The sequence below is a fragment of the Bactrocera oleae genome, chromosome 3 (assembly GCF_042242935.1).
Source record: "Bactrocera oleae isolate idBacOlea1 chromosome 3, idBacOlea1, whole genome shotgun sequence".
Lineage (NCBI taxonomy): Eukaryota > Metazoa > Arthropoda > Insecta > Diptera > Tephritidae > Bactrocera > Bactrocera oleae.
The window spans coordinates 56,705,264-56,726,522 of record NC_091537.1 but is presented as its reverse complement, the minus strand read 5'-3'; the positions used below and the strand labels follow the sequence as shown (position 1 = coordinate 56,726,522).

The following is a 21,259-nucleotide window of genomic DNA, read 5'->3' as shown; positions in this document are numbered from 1 at the left end:
GGTTTCATCGTTTTACGTAAGGATCGCGAGCGAGATAATGGTAGAGGCCTAGCCTTCATACTGCACAACACCGTTCAATATCGTCTAATCAATGTTGACATCGACCACAGGGACACTACTCTTGAATGTCAGGGTACAGCTGTCCGGTCAGGCGATGTCGAGCTCGAAATATTTAATATATACATCCACCCAGTATCATGTTGCCCAACAGGATATCACCCGAACAAAGGTGCGCTACTTCGTGGTGAAAACCGTTTAGTGCTAGGCGACTTTAACGCGCACCACGAACTTTGGCACTACTGCCTGTCAAACGATCGTAGGGGGATGGAGCTGGCGAAACAGATTGACGATTCGACATTCTGCACATTGAATGACAAAGCCCCCACCAGAATTTGGACACCTGTAATTGTTCGTCTGATATTACCATCGCTAGCGGTGGTCTAATAAATAGTATAACCTGGCGACCTATGCTAACTCTCGCATCAGACCATCTGACAAGTTCTGGTTCACCTGTATTGTTGCCCGCTAGCAGCCTATGGCTTTGTCTTGAACCCAGAGATGTCTTTGTTACACAGCCACCTCTCCTGAATAAAGACAGCGTGGGCTCCGTCTCTTCCCAAATGAAGCAAGATATTGCCAGAACCCACTCTTGGGTGATGGAGATTAATTTGCAGGATCTTCATCCTCCATTGCTTTATACAGAAGAGCGCGTTCCGTACCACCATCAATACCTCCGCCAACCACCTCGAACAGCTGTCGGTCGACGATCTGCATTCAGCACTTACCACTTCCGAAAAAATGGGGTCGATTTCAAAGTCCATTTGGACATCTCATCCTTTCTCCCTCGTCATTTGTGGAACATGTAGGTCATCCGCTCTGGCGTCTTTTGAGAGAATCCGCAGAACCTCTCTCTAAAAGCCATAGCTTATGACTCTTGGTGTTGCTAAGGAGACTGTGGGACTCCTAATTTGGGTGAGTCTGCTCAATTTCCTCATGGGTGGAGGGTTCAGCTGGGAGCCAGAGCTGAGCTCGGGGGCGTACTAGTAGATCCTGTTTAGCCACCGTCTCTAGTCTGGGTCCTTTCCGTATTTCCCCCACTCTTGAGACAGCTTCCTTATAAAGGGATGCCTACCGTTCCTCAGCACACTATATCGGCTTGTAGAAGCCATGGTGTTATTCGGCACTTTCGCATCTTGGAAAACCTGCAAGTTTAGCGATTTCCCTAAACGTTGCATCTAATAGGTTATGGGCCCAGGCGAAGAGACAAGTGAAATAAATAAAATAAAATAATAATAATAAGTCGAATTGACTCAAAGTGAAATTTCTTGTAGAAAGTAAATGTGATTATTCTGGACTTTCTTGGGCAAGTAATTTGCATTACTTTGTTTTTTTAAGTAAAATACATTCCGTTATGCATTCTATTGAAAAGCTGGATGACCACAATTACGTACTCATACATGCAGAGTTATGGGGCGTGGTTTGTGGTCGTGTTGTTAAGAACGAAGAAGACACTGCAGAGGTAAAAGCTGCGTTTGATGCAAAAAACGAAAAAGCATTAGCCAGCATTATGCTATGCATTAAGTCTTCACATATAAATAATGTGAAAAATTTACAAACGTCAGCTAGTACGTGGGAAAGACTAAAAGCAATTCATATGGCTAAGGGACCGGCACGTCGCGTTACATTGTTAAAACAGTTATTGCGTATATCGTCAGAATCGGAAAGTATAGCTAAGCATTTGGGAAAGTTCACATACCTGATAGAAAAATTGTGCAAAATTGGTTTCACACTGCCCGAAGATTGTTTGTGCATATTGTTGTTGTCAAGCTTGACAGACGCTTTTGACAGAGCGTCGTGGTCTGATGTAGTACTGAAGCGGAGTACGTAGCTTTGTCAACGGCTGCTAAAGAAGTAGCGTATATCCGTAAACTCATGAGCGAATTGGGTTTGAGCGATGGTCATGCAACAGAGGTGTTTAGCGATATATATATAGGACCAAGTTATATCAAAATTAAGCTACAAAACTAGAATTTTGTGCTTGGAATCATAGTAAGGGGACATAAGGTTAAAAAAAAATACATGTTATATAAACACTCGTATATATATATAGATATGCCCAAACTATTATACATTGCGAAAATAGGTGAAAAAGAATTATAACCATCAAACTCTGCTTTAAATCATATATTTAAAACTACTAAATGTTATTTTATTTAAATTACTATCAGGAGACAAACAGCGCAACACGAAATGACGAAAACTCATCGATAGATGGTACAGTACTAGATCAATTGTGGGAGCTTGGAGCTTTTGGCATTCAGGTTCCAGAGAAATATGGCGGTTTGGGACTTGGCAATACACAATATGGTCGTTTGTGTGAAATTTTGGGTGCTAACGACCTTAGTGTTGGAATTACTCTGGGTGCACACCAAAGTATTGGTTTCAAAGGGATCTTGTTATTTGGTACACAACAACATAAAGAAAAATATTTATCAAAGTTAACGACAGAGAAAGTATACGCAGCATTCGCTCTTACCGAACCAAGTTCTGGATCTGATGCTGGTTCGATACGAACGCGGGCTGTTAAAAGTGACGATGGAAAATATTTTATTTTAAACGGTTCTAAAATCTGGATATCCAATGGTGGCATTGCAGACGTAATGACAGTGTTTGCACAAACAGATCATGTCGACCTGGAAACTGGCGAAAAAAAAGATAAGGTATTTGATATTCACATATAATAATGTATTATGTGTTCACAATTCACAAAGATATTTTGCGATCATTAATATGTGTATTCAATATTTTAGATACTAAATAAAATACATGAGCTCTTTTTTTGCTCTTTTTGTGTTAGAGGTAATTCGTATGTGATGATTTATACAAGCACAGTTTCTGTCATGTCCATTATTCAGCAAATCCTTACCGGTGTTGGTAAAAAAAGTTTCAAATTCAGTAGCATTCGATTCTATCTGATTTTATACAGTTTTTTATTACTAAATAAAAATATTTTAAATAATTTATTTACCCCAGTTCCATTTTCTATTATTCTATAATCCCGAAATAGACTGTGGTTCAATGTATTGTAGTTTATTGATATTGTCTGCCTCTATCACAAACCGGCTAACACCTCCGCCAACCGATATTATTAAATTTGTCGAATTAGACAACGAACTGCTCTTTGATATTTCAGTAAAATAGCCACTGGGAGAAATTGTTTTATATATTTCAGGTCTCTTTTTTAGTGTATAATGATACCCGCCACTTATTGTACCTATTCTTTAATTTTTTATAAAACCTAAAACTAATGGAGATAGGTATAGAGTTATAGGTGTACATCAAAATGTGCAGAACGTCGAGAGCAATTCATCCAATCATCATAAATCATTTAAGTTTTTAAGTGTGAGAGACCTCAGTAAATATTATAGCAAATTTGATATACCTATATGTAACATTTCCTTGGCTTCCGTATGTTTTTTGAAATGAACTAAACTACAGTTTGAAATGACACATGACACATTCCATCAGATAATTTAGCACTTTTCTATAGGTCATCAAACATCAATCAAGATATCGAAATAGATTATGGAATAGTACTTTCACTATGTGCTCATATAAAAATAATAGAAATGGTTTTCAAGCCTTCAGTTACTGAAACATGAATAAAATATTATATACATACACTAGGTAGAAAAAGTCTCCGCTCACCAATTCGGGGAATGTGTTTCAATAAAATTATTAATAAAATGTATGGGTTTTTGAAGTTCTTTCCAGAATATCAGATGAGCATGCTAATAGCATTACAGTACTAATACAAAATAAGCAGAAAAAGTATCCGCTCACTGCTTGTTACATTAGTTTATTGTAGTTTCAACGCGTTTAAGACCTGCTAATTTTTTGTACGTCAATAATATAGATTAAGATAATCAAAGGAAAATCTGCAATTTGTGTGTACATTTTTCGAATTATTCAGCGTTAATCGAAATGAGTGCAAAAGGCAAAGAAATAAGTGTTGATGAGCGGAAAATAATTTTAAAATTAAGGGAGGACGGTAAAAGCTTTTGTGAAATTGGACGAGTAGTTAACGGAACGGAGTCATCAGTGTGATACGTCATCCAGACTTTCCAAAAAACGGGAATTATTACTTCAAAGCCTCCGATCTGGACGTCCGAGAATATTGACTGACCGGGAAACACGCAAAGTATCTCTTGTATAGGTTAATCCGCGTTTGACCGCTTCCCAAATAGCAGAAGATGTAAAACAACAATTTAAAAAATCAGTATGCAGCGACACAGCAAGAAAAATATTAAAAAGCGCTGGTTGTCATGGGCGAGTGGCACGCAAAAAGCCATTAATTTCCTTAAAAAATCGTATGAAGCACATTGTATTCGTAAACGAACATATAACCAAGCCTATATCTTTCTGGCAATGGGTTTTAATGTAGGATGAGACCAAATATTGTATATTTGGAATAAAAGGAAGACAGATGGTGTGGCGAAAAACTGGTACGGCCTTTGAAGCACGAAATCTTACTTCAACCGTAAAGCATGGTGGGGATGGAGTTCTATTGTGGGTGTGTATGGCAGCAAGTGGGGTTGGTGGCATTGAGTTTATCGAAAATATAATGAATAATTTTGATTATTTAAATATTTTTAAACGACAAATGAAGCAAAGTGGTGACAAATTAGGATTGCCAAACGTGTTTTGTTTCCAACAGGACAATGACCCTAAGCATACAGCGGAACTTGTTCGCCTTTGGTTTCTTTACAATGCTCTAAAACAGCTACATTCACCTCCACAATCACCTGACCTCAATCCAATTGAGCAATTATGGGCTCTATTGGAACACAGAATTCGTACACATACGATTACCAGCAAAGAAATGCTCAAGACCGTTATATTGGATGAATGGATTAAAATGTCGACTGAAGATATACTATGTTCGCACCGACACAAAATTCGTGTTTTCATAGATAAAAGAGGTTTTCACGCGAAAACTTGTGTTTTCATCCATACAAAATCTGTCAAACGAAAACACAGTTTTCGCTGAAAACCCCTTGAAAACTTACATTCCACTCATTATGATCGGTGCCTGCTCTAGCTTAATCGATATTATTAGAATACATATTTTGCCAGCCCTAAATGTCAGTGGACAATTTGTTTACATTCCATAATTGGCATAAAAGTACCCTACAAGAAACTGCTGATGGGTTCACCAATACACTCGCATTTGACATGTCAGTACTGTTAATTTACATTTGCATTTTTAAATTCAGAACTATTCACTGATTGGAGAAAGACGTACGCAGAGCTATTGAGAGGAGATGGCATCAAGTGAAAATTTATTTTTATATTTTCATATTTTATTATATTTTTTGTTGCATTCCTTTTTATATTTAAGTATATTATATTATAACTAATTTTGATTAAAAGTTTGAAATTTATTAAAGAAATAAAAATTATATTATCTACTGCGCAAAAGAATTTTTCACTTCTGATAGCGTTTCAGTCAGAACTGACAATTTTCAGCTATGACGGATTTATGGTCAGCTTTGACTGTTATATTACCCATCAGATGACCGTCACTGTTCTTGTAGGGTACATAACAAATGTAAACAACTAGATGTGTGAACTGTCAATGAAAACTCATCGAAAACACACAATGTCGGTCAGAACGACTTTGGTTCCACAATCCACAAATTATGTTTTCAAGAGGATTTCAATTCGGTGCGAACATAGTAATACGAGGAAATTAGTATATTCCATGCCTAAAAGTCTAGCAGAAGTTCTAAAATTTCGAGGCTACCCCACGAGCTATTAAACTTTTTTTATTTACTTGATATTATTGTGTTTTGTTTGATGAGCGGATACTTTTCCCGTTTAAGTTAATTGTTTTTAAAATTACAATGAACTCTGTGGCTTTTGTTTCTTGAATTGTTTGAAAAAAATTTTTTTTTTTAAACGAAAATATATGATTTAATAACAAAAAAAAAATATTTTTTTAATCTCTTAATTAGTCAAACTTTTATTTTGGTTCAAAAGATTTTGTACCCAGTGAGGGGAGACTTTTTCTACCTAGCGTATATTAAATATAGTTCGATTTGCCCTTCTTAAACACAAATCTTCAGATAGTTCCAAAGCTTATATTTATATCATTTTATCTAGATATTTTAATTTTTATTAAAGGTGTCGGTCAGACAAACATTCTGAAATCAATTCGTCCCATCATCCTGACTGCTTATTTAGCTCTCTCTTTATCGTTCGTAGAGGGCACGGTATTGTCTCCACCTCAGATTCGCCTAGAGAGGCTCCTGACTTGGCCAACTCATCTCCGTTACCCTTTGGACAAGTTCAGTGTTGCCAGCAGTGATTGTACTTGATCCTATATTTGTTATGTTTTACATATTTACGTAAACGTGAACGTATATTTATTTTGTTTGAAAAATATATTTAATTTTTTTTCTCACACTTCACACGGAACAACATCCGCCACACCATTTTCCAGTTCAGTTTGGTATAAATCTCGACCCCTAGACCGCTCGCCTATGCCGCCATGTTGTAGAGACTCAATGTTCATGCTTAGTTCTATATTGTTTGAAGTTCCCTCTACATCAAGAAAGGCAGTGATTGTATACGGTTTGAGATGTAATGACTTTTCTGTTACATTTATCACCTCATGTAGGGCAGTTTCTGTTGAACGACCCTTTATGTATGCATGATGTGCAGTCAATAAGTTGTCCGCTACTATGGATCTATTATGTATGTCCATTAGCCTTTCTAGGCTTATAGGTCTAAAATCTTTAGCATTTCCGTGTGTTCTTCTGCCTGGTTTTGGTAGGAACACCAACTTGACTCTTTTCCAGCTTCTTGGGATATAAAATAACCTGATACTTGTCTTATAGATTCTTTCAAGCCTTGGAACCATTGGTTTCTTTAGTTTCTGCAGTATTAAGGGTATGATCCCATTGAGACCCGCCGCTTTATATAGTAAGAAGTTGTTAATGGCGTATGTGAGTTTTCCTTTGCTTACTATGTGACTGGATTGGTCTGCTGTACTTGCGACATGTTCTGGTTGAACACCCATTTCCATGTATTCTTGACCTCCTGGGAAATGGGTGTTCATAAGAACCTCAAACGACTTTAGCAGAGGAGGTCCATGTACCTCCCTCCGCCTTAAATATGCAAAATTGGTGTGTTCTTTTGACAGTATTTTGCTCTTGCAGATTCATTGCAGCTTTCTATTGATGTTCAGAAGGTCTGCCATGAGTCTGCCTTAGCTTTCCTGACGGCTTTTTTGTGTTGCTTCATGGTATCTTTATAGGGTTGCCAAATTTTGGTCCTATAACTTTTATTGAAGGTTTTCCGCAGTAACGTTCTTATCTTCTTTAGATCACTGTTCCACCTCAGTAAAGTTCTCAGAACAGTTAAAGGTGTATATTGGTCGAAAGAGGCATTTAAAATTTCTCGACCTTCTCCACCTCTGTATCTTATTCTTGAGTATTCCTTATTATATTAATGATCCTTCTTGTTTCTAAGCCTGTTGTAGCTATCACAGTAAATTTATCCCATGCTGTTCTTCTAGACTTTCGGTATTAGAGAGGAGTACTGAATTTCTCGAGAATGCTGAAAAGTGGTCCGACATAGGTGGTTCCTCGGAGACGCTCCAGTCATCTACGACAAAACTTTCTGTCTCTGTAGATAGTGGGAGATCCAACACTTCCTTCTACCTCATAAAAATTTCCAAACTTGGGAATATGAAGGCTATCTTATCGCCTCTATTACATATGCTTAAATTGCTATTTAGAATGTAATGTAAGAGTGCCTCACCTCTGATATTTGTGTGGGAGCTGCCCCATAGAGGGTGTCTGACGTTCATGTCACACCCTTATGACTGCGGTATCTGCTGTGCTGTAATTTGAACAAAGAAATGCATTTGTGCCTTTATTGATGATAGAGCATGCCCTTGATCTACCTTCATTCCGTTTGTAAAAAATATTGCAGTTGGTGTCCTTCAGCTCTTTGACTGCGTCATCTCTGACCCAGGGCTCCTGTATTAGGCAAATGCCGCTGCCTCTCTTATTTATGAGGATAGTCAGACTGTCTGTAACATTCCACTCATCTTAATTTCATTGCTGTCTTACTTGATGACAACAATCGAAGCAGATCTTGTCAGCTTTCGATAGAGCCTCTATGGATTACTGGCAAATTGTCAAGAACCGAGCTTAACACTAGCCTTGACAATTTAACGTCGTTATCCACCCATTTCTCCTGAATGGTGTTAGGTGTGGTAGAGTCCGTCTATTATAAACACATGCAGGCAGTCCCTGGCCACGCACAAAAGTTTCTAGCTGTTGTTGTGCTGCTTGTATCGCCTCCCCCGTGCTCAAGTTTTTTCAGTTTCCAACGATTCGTTGTTGGAGCAATTTCTTTTTTGGGTCTTTGCATTTTTGGTGATCTCCGTGGGAGGTTCCGATTGCTTCCTTTTGTCGGAACTCTCATACTCCTTTACCGCCTGTGTCTGGCGCTTTATCTCGTCTTCATCAAATGAGGCGCAAGCAGCCTGATCTTTGGCTATCTTTCCGTGCTCGGAAACTGCCCTTTGGTACCGGCTCTTCTTCAGTTGATTTTGAGATTGTGTACTCTGGTTGGTACTCTTAGCTGCCTGAGAGCTTGACGGTTCTTTAGATGGTACGCCCGGTAGTGCTTTTTATCGTCCCCTGACTGGAGGGGAGCAAAGATAAACTACGCTATATTTTACAGTTTTTCTTCGATAAGGGCGAAAACGCAAGCCAGGCAGCTGAAAATGTGAATAGCGTTTATGGTCTTGATACTGTAACACTTAATAACGCGCAATTTTGGTTTCGTCGATTCTGTTCCGGTAATTTCGATGTCAAAGATGCACCACGCACTGGAAGGCCATTGTCGAAAATGTCGATAAAATTATGGACATTGTCGAGTCCGACCGTCATATAAACCGTTTGGAACCATTTGAATAAGGCTGGATACGAAAAGAAGTTCGATATTTGGGTGCCACACGAGATAACGTAAAGAAACCTCATGGACGGACATGCGGTTGGTGACTGGCGATGAAAAGTGGATCACTTACGACAACGTCAAGCGAAAATGGTCGTAGTCGAAACGCGGTGAGCCGGCGGAAACGGTGGCCAAGCCAAAATTGATGGCAAGGAACTGTTTGCTGTGTGTTTGGTGGGATTGACAGGGAATTATCTACCATGTGCTGCGCCCATACGGCAAACTCTTAACTCGGAACTGTACTGTCAACAATTGGACCGTCTGAAGGAAACAATCGCCCAAAAGTGGTCAGCTTTGGTCAATAGGAGAAGAATTGTGTTCCATCAGGACAACGCCAGGCCACACACAAAGTCAATTGTCACAATGGGGCTATAACTATTCAATTCCCCAGATACCGGAAATATGAACCCCAGAGTCTGTGGCTGCTTTTATCCGAAATTATCGGTCAATCCTTTTCTGATAATATTATGCATGTATGTCAAAAATGGGTTGACTCGGGTCAATATACTTAACAGAAAGATTTTCGAACTTCCGGCGGACTTTATACTCCATATATCGGCAAATATGTGAGTTATCTTAATTGAATTGAGTGAGCGTATTTTTCTCCGAACGGTGCATCTCTGTGACTTAAATGGATAAATCCGGTGTAACTTGCCCTAGCCTTATATAACTAATATAAGGTTTGACAAACATGCGGTTGAATTAGTTACTTATGCATGGGTGGCGCACGAAACGTGCTACAAAAACCAACCGTAATAACTTTATTTAATCAATGCATTACATATATATATTTTTTTTGTTTTATTGCACAGTATAGCAAATTTTATTTTATTTTATATAATTAATTATTTTTAAAACTTATGGACTGTAAATGACCTCCATGCCACGCATATGCGATACCTAAATAAAATATTATTCATTGCGGCCTGAAAGGTTGAAGTCGGGATTGTCTCAATTATCGATTTAATGGACTGCTTCAATTCAGTCAGATTACTGGTTAAAAAAATAAAACATTCAACATTTTTAAATAACGGTGCCTATTGACAGTTACTGTTACACCGTTTTCTTTAAAGAAGTATGGCTCGACAATACACCTTGATGAAACTGCGCACCACACAGTGACTCGTTCTGAGTGAAGTTCCCTCTCGTGGATTATTTCTGGATTTGATTCACTCCATATGCGGCAGTTTTGCTTGTTTACATTTTTGTTTAGATCAAATTTTCCTCATCAGACATAAACAGGCAATTTATCAAGGTATTGTCTTCTTCTGTCATTTCAATAATTTTTTGGTGAACTTCCAGGCGAATAGGCAAATCTAGAGTGTTTAACCGGCTTGTTATTTGAACTTTGTAGGGAAACAGGTTTAGGTCATCACGAATTATCTATTGTACTGTCTGCTAATTCCAAGTTGCGCCGATAAGTTGTGAGTCGAAACCCTTTGGATTTGACTGAATTGACGATAATGGTCCATGTATTTGGGGGAGACCCGCGAAAATCTCGTCTGAATTTCCTTTGGACTAAAATGAGGGACTGCAAAGCATTGTACTGCTGCACTATCTAAACAATCTTTTCGGTAACCCAAGCATTCATTTTTTAAAAATTTAAATAATAACCTGCCTAATAAAAAAAAGTAAGTCGATTACTTACACAGAATAAAAGTTATTACGGTTTGGTTTTGTAGCACGATTCGTGCGCCACCCTGTACATATATTGTTGGCGGTATGTGAGGTACCTTAATGAAACTCAGAGAGCATCTGTTTCTGGTAATGATATATCGTTATAGATAAAATCGGGTCAATACTACACTTCTACCCTATAAAAGGTTTTCACACTTTTAGTTGGCCTTATACCGTATATATCGGTCAATATATAAGATATTTTAGCAAAATTAATGTTGGATATACTTTAGTTTAATGCCGTTTAATATGTGAAATTATATTATACTACATATATTAATTTCCGTTGTTCTAACAAACCTTATTATATTAATGGTTTACCGCGGAACATGAATGGAGTTGGTCTAGACCTTGGTCTTAATCTTATATCCCTAATATCATCTATTCCTATCATCTGGTTGACGTTTTGCACATCAACTCAATATATTAAATATAGTCCCTTTGGTTAAGTTTATCTCATTTGAGGATTATTTTAATATCTTCGATGATGGAAAGTAAAAAATAGTTATAAAACTAATTGAATCTATGACATATATTATAACTTAATAAATTACAAAATTTGATTGTAATTCATTTACGATTTTGTCGAATAACATAATGAATGTTGAATTTTTTCGCAACTTTTTTTAAAATGAAGTTTTGCCAACACCTGAAGGTATTTCCCCGGCTTTGATCCTTGCAAGTTGCAAAAGTATTAAATGTTCGGTTATACCTCTCGCGGATGTAAAATTTTATGCTTCTGACACATTTATTTATTGATTAATCGCGCTTTTAGTAATTTTTAACAGAACCGTTATGTGAGGAGTGGGCGATATAATCATCAGATTTCATTAATTCTTACAGCAGGGTTGCTTAAGGAATTTGTCCTGAGCGAATTTGGTTATAATAGCTTAAATGGCTTAGGAGATATGTACATTAAACCTTTTAGATTCTCCTTGCTACTGTCATACCCTGTGTCAAATTACAGTTTTATATCTTTGTTTAGTGCTTAGTTATGGCACTTAGAACACGTGCACCAAGTTTAATTCTGATATCTCAATTTTTACTCAAGTTACAGCTTGGACAGGCAGTCACATGGATTATAACTCGTCTCTTCAGTCTGATCATTTATATATATATAAACGTACATATATCCATCTCGATTAGTTTTAGGTGATACAAGCAAAAATTAGGTGAACAAAACTATTATACTCTGTAGTAACATGTTGCAAGGGTATGATAATCTCATAACATACATATAACTTATTTCTATTCCAACATATCTTTAAATATATTCATATCTTTATTTCCGACCATTTTCGATCATCATGTTTTGTAGATAAAACAGAATACATTTATATTATAAAATTATAATTGTTTTATTATTAGCCCCAATGTTTTGAAGAGATGCATGTATGCACGTACATTATGAAAATTTACAATGATAATCTAAATTTTTTTTAACAGGTAACAGCCTTCATCGTAGAGAGGTCTTTTGGAGGTGTAACAAATGGCCCTCCAGAGAAGAAAATGGGGATTAAAGCGTCAAATACAACTGAGGTATATTTTGATAACGTTAAAGTCCCAATCGATAATGTTTTAGGAGGGGAAGGTAATGGGTTTAAAGTTGCCATGGCTATATTGAATAATGGCCGATTTGGAATGGGAGCAACGTTAGCCGGCACAATGAAATTTTGTATACAAAAAGCTGTAGAACATGCAAATAATAGGATGCAATTTGGAAAAAAAATCAAGGAATATGGTTGTATACAAGAAAAAATATCTCAAATGAATATACTTCAATATGCAACTGAGTCAATGGCTTATACCATATCGCAAAATATGGACAAAGGAAGTAAAGAATATCACTTAGAAGCTGCGATATCAAAAATTTTTGCATCTAAATCTGCGTGGTACGTTTGCGATGAAGCTATTCAAATACTTGGAGGAATGGGTTATATGAAAGAAGCTGAACTAGAACGTGTCCTGAGAGATCTCAGAATATTCCGCATTTTCGAAGGCACTAATGATATTTTGCGACTTTTTGTCGCACTAACAGGCATTCAGTATGCTGCCTCAAACCTAAAATTTTTACAGAAAGCTTTTAAAAACCCTGCCGCTAACTTTGGAGTAGTCTCAACTGAGATATCAAGAAGAGTTTCAACGTCCATTGGATTGGGAACAATAGATTTTAATCCACACATAGCACCAGAACTTAAAAATTACGCTCAAAAAACGGCTGACTGTATTGAATTATTTGGGAAAAGTGTGGAACGCCTTCTGGTTAAGTATGGGAAAAACATTATCAATGAGCAATATATATTGAAACGTTTATCAAATGCTGCAATCGATATATACGCAATGGTAGTTACATTGTCTCGTGCATCGCGCGCTATTAAATTAAACTTACCTACTGCACAACACGAGTTGAATATGACTAAAATTTTGTGCATTCAGGTACTTTACAATGTTTTTTCAAGTAATTTTAATTAGGAAATTTTTGCTTAGAAATTTAATTTAAGTATGACGTAAGATTATTACTATTAGTTAAAACACTTTTGGTACACCAATTGAGGGGCAACTACGCTTGAACTCAGTTCAAGGTATTTAATGAATTATGCACTATAAAGTAATTAATTACTTTAAATTTTAATTATTTTCAAGTATTTTGAACATGGTTCTAATGTAGTTAAGCCTTAAAATCAATTGTACTACAACCAAAATTTTAATGAAATATAAATGTTACACATTTACATTTTTAAAACTGGAATAAACTCACTTTTCAGGCATCAAACCGGTGTAAGGATATTCTTCAAAATACAACTGCAGAATCTGAACTGGAACTGATTAACGTAATCCAAGAAATAGCTAAGGAAGTCTGTAATAAAGGAGGAGTTAACACGACTCATGTCATTACTAAATAACGATTTTTTGCAACTTTTATTTTCTAAAATTTTTTTTCATTAAAAATATATTTTCATTAAAAGTTATTTTTTCGCGAAAGCTGTGTATTTCATTAGAAGCAGGGAAATCTATTTGTTTATGAGCTTATTAATGAATACGTTAATGGACATTAGCGTTTTGGGTGAAGTTCATTGAGTGGCATGACAGTAAGAGCCAAGGGCCGTTCAACACGAAACAGGTATGGTTTAAACGCTTCGGATCACCTTGTAGATACCAAGGTTTGTTGTAGTTTTTGTAGGAGACGGTGGTAACACATATCACAAATCAATCATACTTTTCCAGCTGACTGTATATTCATTGTCATTTTTAATTGAATAAGGAATCCTAAAGTTAAAAGGAATAATGTAGTCAAGCCTTTAAAAAAATTATACCCTTATTACGGTTTTCAACTCCACTCGGTTGAATTGAAGTTGACGCTCGGAAGAAATCAAATATGATAGTTTGAGTAATCCTGATGGATAACTGATCTCTTTATTTCAATTTACTCTTATTTATACAGTTTTCTTATTTGCTTAATCCTTACAATAAGTGTTAGTTACAATATTCGATTATTCAGTAATTGGGTTTATTGTTTACATTTTGTGGGTGGGCTTAATGAAAAAGAATATTGGTTACATAAATAAGCAAATATGCTTATTAAGATTTATAATTAGCGTAAAGTTACTGTGTGGTGGCTGCCGTTAACTCCCCCCTCTCTAAGATGAATCGTCCCCGTTCAATAATAATATAATATTTTTTGCCATACTAAATTTCTATTTATTTTAGAAGTTTTATAAGATTTTTTAAATTTTACAATCCTATAGATTATGTACATTATTAACAAAATTACAAGTATGTACCATAAAAATGAATGATGTTTAAAAACTTTCATTCGTTCAGCTAAAATATTTATGTTTTCAAGTTTCATTTCTTTATTTTTTGTTTCCATATATTCTATAATTTCAAAATTATTAATATGATTGTTCTTTAAATATTTCCAAATTTTACAATCGACATTTTCATATATAACATTGTTAATATTTGTATAATTCTCAAAAGTAACAATATAGCCATCAACTGTGTTATTTCCAGAGACTAATATTGCTCCATCTTTAATTACATCTATTTCTTTATTTTTTTCTTTGATTTTTTTACCTTTACTTTTTTTTCTGGACAAAGTATCTGATAGGCAAGTATTTGTATTACTAATGTTACAATAGGTGTTTATCAATTTTATTTTACAATTTATTTTATTAATATATTCTTTTTTGCATTTAGCAATTTCTTTGCTAATTACTAATTTACCGTCTTCTTGTGTGATTGCTCTTACTTCATAGTATTTGCAATCATTTATAATTTTTGGATACTTAATATTATATATATAAAAATTTCATCTATATTTTGTAATATCTTAAAGTTAGAAATGTCCATTAAATCAGTTATAGTCAATCGTACGTGTTCATTTTGAATTATATATATTCAAGATTTAATATTATCTTTATGTACTATTCTATTTCTGTAGTTAATTGTAGCCTTATTCCCTAAATCTTCTTTTATTACTTGTTTCTTGTATCTAGGCTTTAGCTTATTTCTCTCCCCTATTACTTTTTCACATATAACATCTCCACATAAATACGTTTTGTTAAATCTATTTTTATTTTGCGTACCTAGTATCCTAGTTTGTGCTAATAAAAGTTTGTCTGGTGAATTATCATGAGAGACCTTATTATAAAGGGCTTCGAATGGTTTCTTATCAGTTACCGAATGTATAGCTTTATTGTATTGGTGAGCGGCTCTATATATTGATTCAAATTAATATTTCAATTATTGTTGAATGTACCCTCTCTATCTGACCATTTGTGGTGCTATGATTTGGGTTGCAGAAATAAATTTCAATCTGAAGTCTCTAACACTTTATCTTCTAATTTAATCTTATCTTCAATTTGTTTAATAACACTTGGAATATCTATCGATACATGTAATGAATTTTAATGATTGTACATAAAATATATCTATGTGTATTTGTATTCCCTTCTCTTTAGGTATAGGGACCTCTCCAATAGGTATTTTTATGGGATGTCTATCATATTTATTTTTATTACAAATTTCACAATTTCTTATGTATTCTTTAAATTGTTTATGCGTTTCTGGCCAATAGTAAAAAGTTGAGATTCGTTTAATATTTTCGTCAAAGCCCCTGTGCGCTCTGTTATGCGTTTACTCTATTATTGTTCCATGGTCTTCTTTGTTTGGTATGTCCATGGGAAAATTTTTTGTGAATAAAAACTTGTTGGTAAATGTTTCTTTTAATTTTACCTTAATTTCATATGTCTTCAGTGTACAATATATTGCAGTTACAAGATTTGGTTGTAAAAATTATTTGTTGCTTAAATTGATTCAATGGTTTTTAGTTTCTTGAATTTGTGTATTTTCAGAGCTCTCTGCTGAATGCTGTGTGTCCATTTCTGATGAATCATCAGTTATATTATTTAAGTTTTGTCGGGATAAGGCATGATCGACCATATTAATTTTTCCCGGTTTATAAAAAATTTTCGAAGCATATTCCTCAATAATGGTATGCCATCTTTTCATTTTTACATTAGGATTTCTCGAAGAAGAGAGTCAAAGGTTGGTGATCTGTATGTATTTCTAAATCTGATACTCCATAAGGTAGTTTCTTAGAGTTTTTAATGCCCAAACTATGGCATAAAGTTCTTTCTCATTCGTTGCACAATTCTTTTCTGTGGAATTCAATGCTTGAGAGATAAATATAATAGGTTTTCCATATTGGCTTAATACACCATCTAATGCATCATTTGAGGCATCGGTTGCTAATTTAAATTTTTCTTCAAAGTCTGGTTGAGTTAATTCTAGTTGATTGGTTAGTAATTGTGTTAATTTTTCAAATGCTAAAATTGCGTCCTGTTCTAATTGAACTTCAATTTTCTTTGACATATGCTGAGATACATGTCCATTTTCTCCTGATAAATGTTTGTTTAATGATTTAGCTCTTGCTGCGAAATCCTTGATAAATTTCCTATAGTATCCAATCATTCCAATAAAACTTCGAAGTTGTCGTACTGTTTTTGGTAATGGAAAATTACAAATTACATTAAAAAGATTACATCTTTTGCAACTATATATCCCAAAAATTCAACTTCATTTTCAAAAAATTTTGACTTTTCTAATGATAATTTCATATTCGATTTTTTAAGTAAAATAAAAAAATACTTGGTGCATTCTTTAAACCGAATGGCATTCTTAAAAAGTCGTATTTTCCATTATTTACTGAAAATGCAGTTTTCTCGATGTCCTCAGGCTTCATTTAATTTTGGTGAAATCCTGATTCTAAATCGATTGTGGAGAAATACTCTGATCCTCCTAGATTTGAAAGTATAACATTTGTATCTGGTATCGGATATGTATCCGAAATAGTAATTTCATTTATTTTTGAAATCCACTACCTTTCTTAATTTTGCCCAGATTGGAGAATTATAAGGACTTCTACTGGGTCGTAGAACTTCGTTTTTTAAAAGATTATCCATTTCTTTACGATTTCGAAACGGTAAATTCATGTTTATTGAAAAATGCATATCATTTATTTTATTTTTCTTATTTTTTTCCTCAAATATTCAATTCTTTCTTTATTTATGCCGGTATTTTCTTCGGCTGGTGCTTCAGAGAATTCTTCCTCCAAAGTAATTTTGTTTAGATAATTTTCTTTACTGTCGATAAGTACATCGACTGGCGTTGTAGAACTTTTTTGTTCAACAGTAAATTTTATTCTTTTGTTGCCGGTATTACCATCGCTGGCGCTGTAGAACTTTTTTGTTCCACAGTATATTTTATATTTTTGGTTGCCGGTATTACCATCGGCTGGAGTTGTAGAACTTTTTTGTTCCACATTATATTTTTTATAATTGAATTTTTCATTTTTGTTGCCGGTATTACCATCGGCTGGCGTTGTAGAACTTTTTTGTTCCACATTATATTTTTTATTTTTAATATATTCATTGTGCTGGTATATATTTTAAGGTGGCACTTTAGGAGTGTCTGCTCCCAAAGTAATTATATTTCCTTTCATGTTTTCATATTTTAAATTTCCTTTAGTCTCATTTTGCTTAGGTTCATCTGCTAAGCTAAATATGTCTTCTTCCTTTTCATTATTTATTATCAACTTTATTTCTTTCAAGATGATCACTGTACTAATTTCTTTCAGAAATTTGAATCCAATTAAAAAGTCTGCTTCTAAATTTTCGATTTCGTAAAATATTTGTCTTTTATCAAATAGAGTAATAAAATTATAATAACGTATTATCGAAAATCCATTAAGTGTTTTTACTCTTTTATATATATTTAATTCGTTTTTATTCTCATAAATTCCTGATTTTATATAACAACTTGTTGCTCCCGTATCTACTAGTATTTTAAAGATTTGGCCATTAACCCTGTCATTTAAGAAAATATATGGCAATTTTACAAAATATCTACGGCTGCCCGTTACATCCAAACTCATTGCGTTATTGGCTGATTCCCTTCAGCTAACGTATTTAGTTTGTTTTCCATTAAATTCTGGTAGTGACTTGACTACCTCAAGTGACTCATTACAATTGATATGTGGATCGATCACTTCTATTTTATAATCAACGACTGTGTTAAATCCTGTAGTTGCCTTCGCAACTCCTCTACCTCCAATATAAGAGAAGCATTTGTTGCAGTTATTAGTCTAGCAACAAGATTCTCGTTCTCACTACTTTGAGCCATTTTTTTATTATTTTAGTTTTTGTATGTTTTAAATATGGGAAAGTTTCAGTTCTATCGTTGCCCTTGCAATGATTACAATAGTACAGTCTTTCGTATTTTAGTGTACTTGAATTATTTCCCATTAAAAAAAAATATTTTCTTCCAGCAAAGGGTGATTTTTATTTTTAATCCTGTTTTAACGTCTTTCTTTCTTTTTCGCATACCCTTATCATAGCTATTGTTTCAGATACTATTGCATCCCTACTGTAATAGTCCTCAACTGTTGATATTTTGTTTTTTTCTATCTATTCAAAAACTGCCCTCATACATTTTATTTTATATTTTTTAGATGGGTCATCCTTTAGTAAATAATTTGTCGGAGGATTTTCGGTTTTCCATAAGTTTCGAACTATTTAATAATGCCCCTGACATATTTCTAATAAGTATATAATAACTAAGGCGTGTGTCATTAGTGAAAGTTTTGGACATACAGTTTTTTAATATATAAATATTTTTAGTTTTTTTTTATATTAAGTTTTTGATCCTTTCTAGGAAAGGAAACTCTTTTATTCTGGAGGGTCTGTAGTTCAGAATCGCAGAATTGAGTTTATGTTACAAACCAGAGAGTCCTTCTTGCGGTGAAGAATCGCTGTTTTAAAATATTTGGTATATGGCTGGTCGAGCCTTCAATTTTAACATGCTTTTTTTTTATAAATTTGAGTCATTGTAAGTTTCATTTTTGTTTGCTCACAGTACTTAGGCTTAAAATATTTTATATTACTGGGATTATTTCCAAAATTTTTATACAATATTATTGTTTTAAATTAATTATATTATAAATATATTAAAGTATTAACTTACTACTTTTCGTCCTTTTCTAAAGGGGTTTGTTGATTGCTGTTTTTATTCCTTTGCCAGTGTTGATTGCTGTTTAGCTTCCCTGGTCGTTTTGTTTTTAATTAACTGTGTCCCTCGTTGGCAACGCTTCGGCTTAGCGTGCAATACCTTAGTTCTTCTTTTTTTGTGTTATTCTGTTTGTTCTAGTTTTTTTGTTATTGTAAATCATTAATTCACTTGTGGAATTCAGTAATTTTAATATTGTTGTAAAACATTTATTCACTTGTGAAATTTAGTAATTTTAATGTCGTAGAAAAATATTTATTCACTTGTGGAATTTAGTAATTTTAATGTTGTTGTAAAACATTTTTTCACTTGTGGAATTTAGTAATTTTTACGTTTTTGTAAAACATTTATTCACTTGTGGAATTTAGTAACTTTAAAGTTTTATAAAACATTTATTCACTTGTCGAATTTAGTAATTTTAATGTTTTTAGAGAATTCGTCCTTGTTTGTTTTGTTTTTACTTTTCTCCTCCCGAGAGGATACTTGATTGTTAGATTTGCGGTTCCGACACGCGTCACTGTGATTGTCCTTTCGGCTTGGGATACTTGTTATTTTCTCCCTCTTTTTTTTACCTTGGATATCACTTAACAGATGTAACACATGCCCCACGTTGTTGGGCGCCAGTTAACTACTTTCGGTTAGGAAATATGAAAAAAATATATAAGTTCCGCGGACGCGGAAGAAATCAAATATGATAGTTTTAGTGATCCTGATGGATAACTGATCTCTTTATTTCAATTTACTCTTATTTATAGAATTTTATTGTATGCATAATTCTTACAATAAGTGTCAGTTACAATATTCCCTTATTCAGTAATTGGTTTTATTATTTACATTTTGCGGGTGGTCTTAGCTTAACGGAAAAGAATATTGGTTACTTAAATAAGCAAATATGCTTATTAAGAAGCTGCATTGTTGCTAAGTGCAAAGATACAGTTTTGTTTATAAGTAGCCGTTAACTTGCGTGCACATTTAATTTTGTTATTATCCGTTATTATTAATTAAAAATATTTTTATAACGAAAAATGCAATAGATAGATAGTTTTTGGCTTGTGTAGTTATTCTTATAGTTTTATTATGTTCATTTTATTTTGCTCTCGAGATGTTTGGTGCTGTTGTAACAACAAATACTACATACATATGCTGCTAAAGTCCACATCGAGGCATCAAATCGATGAAAGGTACAGATAACTTATTAAAGTTATAAAGATAAATTTTGTTCATATTTATATATATCTGTCACTGTCTATTTACATTTCAACCTCACTTTGTCCTCACTTTTTTTATTTCAGGCGTCCCCGCAATGGTTTTTTGGGTTTGCTGAACAACCAGAAGTCGAACGGAGCGAATGTGGTGGTTGCGGCAAGATACGAGTAGAGTTTTTGCCAAAAAAAAGCTGAGAACAACTAATGAAGTATGCTGCATTATCGTACTGAAGGAACCAAATCTTATTGTGCATACAGATTTATAATTATTATATAAGTAATTGTTTTTAAAATTATATTGTTAATATTTTTATAATAAACATAATTAATTTTAATAATTAGATTAAGTAAATACGTTTTTTAAATCAAATAAAGCGAAATAATACAAACAAGTATGGAAGAATCCAATGCTTTCAGGTGCTGGCAGAACTTTATATTAAAAAAAATTTTGCGAAAGAATTAACATTAATTATTCGAAGAAATCGTGAATAAACTATATATAAATTTGGTATCTTCTTGACTTATATTAAAGATCATTAACTTAGACTTAAATTTATTGCTATACTCGAATTCAACGAAAAAATTAAGAAATCACCGTAATCCCCTTGATGCAACAGGAGAATCGCATGTGAAATTTAGCTTGCAGTTACTTGTATGCTTGTATATGTACATGCTTACTTTATAGATTTATATCACAGTATCGACTGAATAAAGACGCAGTTGTGTGTTAAATTACGTTTTGAAAATCCTTTTAAAATATCTGAATTTTTTCCATA

General features: G+C 34.0%; 1 protein-coding gene and 1 long non-coding RNA gene across 2 annotated transcripts in view; both read left to right on the top strand.

The window, feature by feature from the left end:
* Positions 1-13,679, top strand: part of Acadvl (Acyl-CoA dehydrogenase very long chain) — a 123,365-nt gene extending 109,686 nt beyond the window's left edge. Inside the window, exons 3-5 of the mRNA XM_070106664.1 lie at positions 2,229-2,720; positions 12,157-13,146; positions 13,476-13,679. Coding sequence (XP_069962765.1) covers positions 2,229-2,720; positions 12,157-13,146; positions 13,476-13,613 — 1,620 coding nt within the window. The 3' untranslated portion in view covers positions 13,614-13,679. The remainder of the gene's footprint in view (positions 1-2,228; positions 2,721-12,156; positions 13,147-13,475) is intronic.
* Positions 13,680-14,546: 867 nt separating this feature from the next.
* LOC138856234 (uncharacterized) lies at positions 14,547-20,875 on the top strand. Its single transcript, XR_011395356.1, has 2 exons — positions 14,547-20,459; positions 20,571-20,875. It is a non-coding gene; the product is annotated as an uncharacterized lncRNA (long non-coding RNA).
* The last annotated feature ends 384 nt before the right edge of the window (positions 20,876-21,259 follow it).